The sequence below is a fragment of the Patella vulgata genome, chromosome 7, assembly GCF_932274485.2.
Source record: "Patella vulgata chromosome 7, xgPatVulg1.2, whole genome shotgun sequence".
Classification (NCBI taxonomy): Eukaryota; Metazoa; Mollusca; class Gastropoda; family Patellidae; genus Patella; species Patella vulgata.
Window position 1 is genome coordinate 61,471,505 of NC_065885.2, and position 6,724 is coordinate 61,478,228.

General features: G+C 39.6%; 1 protein-coding gene across 1 annotated transcript; it reads left to right on the forward strand.

The window, feature by feature from the left end:
- The first annotated feature begins 4,733 nt into the window (after window positions 1-4,733).
- LOC126827895 (5-hydroxytryptamine receptor 1A-like) lies at window positions 4,734-5,699 on the forward strand. The gene is made up of 2 exons (XM_050557470.1): window positions 4,734-4,848; window positions 5,362-5,699. The coding sequence occupies exons 1-2, from the start codon at window positions 4,734-4,736 to the stop codon at window positions 5,697-5,699; spliced, it is 453 nt and encodes a 150-aa protein (XP_050413427.1).
- The last annotated feature ends 1,025 nt before the right edge of the window (window positions 5,700-6,724 follow it).

Genomic DNA, 6,724 nt, shown 5'->3' on the forward strand with positions numbered 1-6,724 from the left:
TTACCCACGGAACCACCATGCACGGCACCGACCATCGGGAACGAGCCCGAAACATCCTGGTTAGCGAGCCAGCGTCTTAAACACTGAGCCGCCGCGGTTCCTTGTTCGTGACAAGGAGTTGGGTTGCCTGCAAATGCAGAACCTCTCTCTCTCTCTCTCTCTCTCTCTCCACTGATAGGGGGGTGGATAGCTGAATGGTTAGCAAGTGCACGCTGTATTATAAGGTCTGTCATTGAGTCAACTGGAGTGGTTTCGATTCCCTGGTTGTACGTGACAAGGAGTAGGGTCGCCTGTCCAAAATCGTGGGTTTTTCTCCGGGTCCTCCGGTTTCCTTCTACTGCTAATTATTGAAATAAGAATGATCTATATGTTAGTCCCGAAATGACCTAGTTTGTGTCGAGTGGACGTTAAACGCCATCTCCCCCTCTCTCTCTCTCTTTCTCTCTCTCTCCGCTGATGAGTGTGACAGCGTCTCTTTAACAGTGTTTAACAGCAGTGCAATGGTAATGGACTGATTCAATGGATTAATAACTTGTTGGGTTCGCGTTGTGTTCACTATTAATCCCGCTCTATAACAAAGTGGATGATCGTCGATAAATAATCTGAATTATTTACTCGAGATATATTTATTCAATTATTCCTGGCTTTTAAGCAAATTAATGGACAAATTTTCCTTCAACCGTTTCATTAATCGGTGACGGGTTGATTGATTCCGACTTCTATTTTTAAAACCGATCGCTTTGTCAACAACATTCATATTATATGACAGGTGATGATAGTACCGACGATGAAGATCAAAATTCATAATTGTAATGGATATATTTTTAAAACATCTCTGATCGGCATTTGGGTGATTTTTTAATTTTAATGCCCTGTGAAACCCGGTATTGTGAAAGTTGGAGCTTTAAAGGGAAAATCTCTGGTCGGCATTTGAATGTTGAATCTCTAAAAGGAATATCGCAGTTCAAAAAATATTCAATTCCGTTCAGTATTTACAAAGGAATAACAGTACAAAATTGGTCCAATTCCGTTCAGTATTTACAAAGGAATAACAGTACAAAATTGGTCCAATTCCGTTCAGTATTTACAAAGGAATAACAGTACAAATTATTCAATTCCGTTCAGTATTTACAAAGAAATAACAGTACAGAATTATTCAATTCCTTTCAGCATATGTTTTTACAAAGATGTGATTTTCGCTGAAATCTTTCGATGGAGTTTTTTATTTTTAAAAATCTAATTGATTAAGCAGAGAGGTTATCTATATTATCTAGAGCGGATATCGTGATTTTGTTCTTAATTAAATGTTAAATAATTAATTTGAGTACATTTTATATTTAATAATCAATTCGAGGATGTTTTAGCCCAGATTACGTTGTGTAAAATTATATAATGTACAAAAAATGGAAATGGCGATCTGTGGCAAATGCGTTCTAGATGTGTCGTCCATAAATACAGCGTCTGGGTAACCCATGGATTCCTTTCTACAAGGTATGTATCCCACAACTGTTGTCTAATAACATTTTAACCAAGTCCACTTTAAAGATACATTCCCGCGTACGTACAAACTTTGTAATTTGATGATATACTTGGACTAAAAACATATTCAAAGTAACCAATCTATCAAACATTTGCCTCAATTCCCTCTTAAAACTTTGTATTCGTCGGGGATACCTATAGCTATAAGTAAGCTGTTGTTAGACGCAATGTCTATCAACTTAGCTTCGATGTGGGAGGGTCCATTTTTCATTACTTACTGTATATTTACCATACATATTGAAGCCTAAATCAATTCTTAATTATTTCTGTCAACTTCTTTTTTTTCCGCCGTTTATTTGCAGAATCTTTGTACGTTGACACCCCTCAATTATTGAAATAAAATGTAACCATATGTTAGTCCCGAAATAACTTACTTTGTGTCGAGTGGACGTTAAACCCAATCTCTCTCCCCTCTCTCTCTCACACACTCTCTTCTCGTTTAAGCGGGATTCCCTCTCTCTCTCTCTCTGTCTCTCTCTCTCTCTCTCTCTCGTTTAAGCGGGACTATCTGGCATACGACAACCCATTTGATTGAATTACTACAACCCTTTTCAACTTCGTGAGACGCAATAATGAAAGATCCGGTTCTCTTGATGAAGTCTCAGGTGCCATCTTGAACTTTTCTAAAAATTGATCCGAGTCACAAACATCATTATCTATCTCCTTTAAAAAAAAAAGTCAAAAGGTCAAAAGTTCAAGGGCACAGCAGCTAGCATATGTAACTTTCTTTTTGTTTCATATTACGAAGTCGAACATCGTCGATCGACTATAAGGATCCTTCAGCGTGAGAATTGATGTAATTAACTGACCCTAAAAAAAACCTATCCTACTGGTTATTACAGCAGGTGGTCGAAGATGGAGAGCCACTCGAAAACAACTTTTACATATTTATGGTAATAAGAGAGAGAGAAATGGGGTTTAACGTCCACACGACACAAACTAGGTCATTTCGGAACTAATATATTATATGGTTCTCTTTTATTTCGGGGGGTTGGATGGCTGAATGGCTGAATGGTTAGCGTGCGCGCGCTGTATCATAAAGTCTGTCATTGAGTCGACTGGCGTGGTTTCGGATCCTCGGTTGTACGTGGCAAGGAGTAGGGTCGCCTGTCCAACCTCGTGGGTTTTCTCCGGGGCCTCCGGTTTCATCCCACTGCTAAAGACCCCTACGCGCAAGCGAATTATGTAAATAAAATTAAACCATATGTTAGTCCCGAAATGACCTAGTTTGTGTCGAGTGGACGTTAAACCCCATTTCTCTCTCTCTCTCTTTTATTTCCATAATTGCTCGTAGGTGTAACGAACAACCAATTGATTTAATGACAGATCTTATGATGCAACGCACACGCGCTAAACATTCGGCCATCTACCACCACCCGCATGGTAATGCGCGGATTTAAGGGGGTGGGGTGGGGGTGGGGGTGCTAAGCGCACCTAAGCTTCGCAAAAATTACATGAACTGTGTGTTAACTTCAATAAAACTGCTTGGCGGACAACTATATTGGCAATACGGTCAATGTTCTACTGGGGTGCTCAGTGTTATTTAATGTATTTTATTACGTATTTTGTTGACATTCATTGTATGTAGGGTGGGCGCCCTAGATTTGAAACGCCCCCGCAACCCCCCCCCCCCACCCTGCGCTATTCATAGCTTCTAAAGCCGTAACTCGCTTGTAGTGTGTTATGAAGTAGATCGACAACGGTGCCAATGCGAACTCTTTTTTTGAGTGTCTACTGATGGGGTTTAACGTGCTTACTGTATACAGGAGAGCCTGATTTGTCGTCCCATCCGAAGGACAAGACGGTTCCCCTGCCCTCCGTCGTGTCTAACTCCACTGACTCGTAGAAGCCAAGCTGAAATTCTCGGCGGTTAATGTGCAAGGTACGTGTGCAGCCAGTCTATATGGGATCGTTATGGGTGTAGTTACCATGGAGACAACTTATCCTTAAAAACTAATTTAAAAATGAATATTCATTTCCTAATCACAGGAGCGGGGCGAATGTATTGCCTGCCAATGACCAAGCGTAGTTACGGATGGAAATTATCTTGAAGAACTAGTTGACCTAGATGCATATGCTACGCATTCCATAAATACGGGGGTGACCCGAATGTCTTACCTCCAGGTGATCGATAAACAACGGACAAAGATTTGTTGCGTCTTTATAACTTGCAGGTCTATATAAATATTATAATAATTTGGGTTTTGTTCTTTACTTTTTCAGGATCGTTACAAAAGCAAACCACCGATCACTGACACATGTTTAAGGTTAATAGGATAAAAACTAAAGCGGTGTTTGTATATATATATATATATTGTGGGTTTTTTTTGTGTGATGAGGTGGATTTAAATTAAAAAAACAAAAAAAAAAACGCATTAATAACGTTATTGGATAATTGATGAGTGATTCAACAGGCCGCCATTATCTTTTACGTCAATGATTAGATCTTCACATCAAACAAAACTTGATACAATCGTCATTCTTGTCAAACGTGGTTTCAAAATGGACTAGTAACATTAACCTTTCTGCGGCGGGATATTAGATCTATTATATACGCCAATATTTGAAATAAGCTACATCCACGGTTGGTATTGTTCTTTGAATAAACTTTTTGATGGAATGTAGGTGTTTCTCATCCGGTTTATGATTGGTTAATAGGCGTTTCAACCACCAATCAATTATCGTGTAACTCAAACGGGGTTAGTCTGAGCCAATATGATTAGGCCTACACATAAAAACAATTACAGTACCACGTCCGATTTGAATAAAAAATAATAAGAAAAAAAAACACATGAAGCGAAATTGTTGATTGATTGGCCAGCAGACTACAGGTGTAGAAGGCAGACATAAAAACTATGAGCGATGAATATGGGGTAACTTCCGGTGTTGGAACTTCAGTTGGCCTTTCATTTCAGAAACAGGGATTACTTTGTACCATGGCGGTAAATACAACGACGCTATATTTGGATTTACCCGCGTGGAGTTATGGGATATCTTTGACAATAATTCTCTTGACTTTTGTATCTGGTATTTTGGTGAACGTGACTATGATAGTGGTGATGGCCAGCAATAAACACCTAAGAACCTACATGAACGTGTATTTTATCAACCTAGCTGCTTGTGATTTAATCATCTGCTGTGTTCTCTTAATAATTCGTCTCTGTTTCTATGGCAACCATAAAACATTCGGTCATATGCTTTACAAGGTGGATTTATTTGTCCAAACTTTAACCGATGTACTTCGAATGGTTTTGTTAATTGGTGTTAGTTTTGAGAGACATCAGGCGATAGCAGCGCCTTTTAAAAAAGGCAAAGCAGCAAAGTGGCGTACTGTAATCGGTTGTGTGACGTCATGGTGTCTGGCTACTTTCTTGGCGGGAATATCTTTTGGTTATTATGAGAATAGCTTGAGCTACGTCTTTCGTGGACATCTTGTCAAAGTTCATGTGAACACTGAATTATACCTCATTTTGCCTTTAACGGCAATTAGCCTCGTTATGATAATCATATGTTACCTGGCAATGTTACGTCACTTATATCAACATGGCAACAAAATGGGGAGCCATGTTCGTAGGAAAAGCCGAGTGAGTCCGGAAATACCCACAATCTCCAAAGACGTTGAAAGAAAGACAACTCTTTCAAATACCGATAACATTAGGCCTTCTTTTAAAAGTCAAACACGTGACCCACCCTCAACACAGTCATTAGTACAGCATGTAGCCGTGAGTCATTCGGGTGGAAAAGGGCTTACTAACGTCTCCGTCTTCGGCATGGACGGGCAAATACACAATGAAACGATCAAAGTGAAGAACAACAGCTCAGAAATTGTTGGCGATGTTTGCGTGTACAATAACAAAAATCGCGTACAGGGCAAACGACGGGTGGAGATGCGCGCGGCAAAAAGAATCGGCATTGTGATGGGAACGTTTTTGATGTTTTGGTTACCGTATCCGATAACTGTGGTAGTGTGTAGAAACGTGTCTTTTTCTGGTTTCCATGGTGAGGAGTGTAGAAGTGCTTTAATTCTTTTGGCCAGCGTCAGCACCTCAACGGCTTTACTTAATCCGTTATTATATATACTTACAAATAAACAACTTAAAGCGGCCACACTGAAATTCTTAAAATCAAAGATTAGCTGTGGGCCTAAATCCCGACACTAAAATCAAGAGTTGTAGGCCTACTCTTTAGGCCTATACAAAGATGAAATTGAAAGTAGGTCTATGCAACATGTTCACTAATGACCAATAGAATGTAATTAGACAAAACCTCGACACAGAGGAAACTGGCAGAGACTGTTAATAAAAATACCAGCAGCACGTGGTATGCTAGCTAGTCCTGGTAATCGTGGTAGTTTCACCCGTGTTAGTTGATGGTCGACGTGCACGTGAAAGATCAATTGACCGTTGGTGTCCGATGAACTATTAATGAATGAAATGCGGTTTTATGGCACGTCAGCTCCAACCGGGCTATATTGCGCCAAACATATGGTGAAATGTCCGATGAAGAGTAGAGGGGACCGTCGCTGTCTGGGCAAAATGTCCCTTCTAGCACACTGCATGATTGATTCAGAAAATTAGGACGCTATACCCGCTGTAGGTGAATACGCTTTAAGAAAATCTCTAGTTCGAAGACCTTGTGGTTCTCGATTGTCACCGGGAATATTTCAAAGTAACAGAATTGCAATCGAGTGGCGCGGAATCAAGTCCTGTTAGTTGAGGTACTTGCTTATTTGGTCGACGGATATAATGTTCTGCAGCCCGAAATCACCTATCTACGTTTTGTTGCTCGGTTGTCAGTATTCGGGGGATTGAGAGACTTTAATTCTGGAACGTACAACCGAGTATATTATATACGCTAATGCCACGTGCTGTTTTTCTTTTTATTTACATTGACTGACAGTTCTCTACATAACGTCATATTTTAATTAAAGTCGAAGTAATTTGTATTTCATGCTGTTCATTGATAACACTATTTTAATAATATATAATTAACGAAACACGATAAAAGCATAGCAACACGAAATTACCCCTCTTCAGAAGAAATAAAATAAAAACACATTCCGCTATTTCAGTGCTAGAATTTAAACTCCTCAAACAAGTTGTGAAATCATCAAACCAAGAGGAATAACTCTCGGAAACGAGTCACGTGAATCAGTTTTATTCGACTTGTTTAAACTATAAAATTA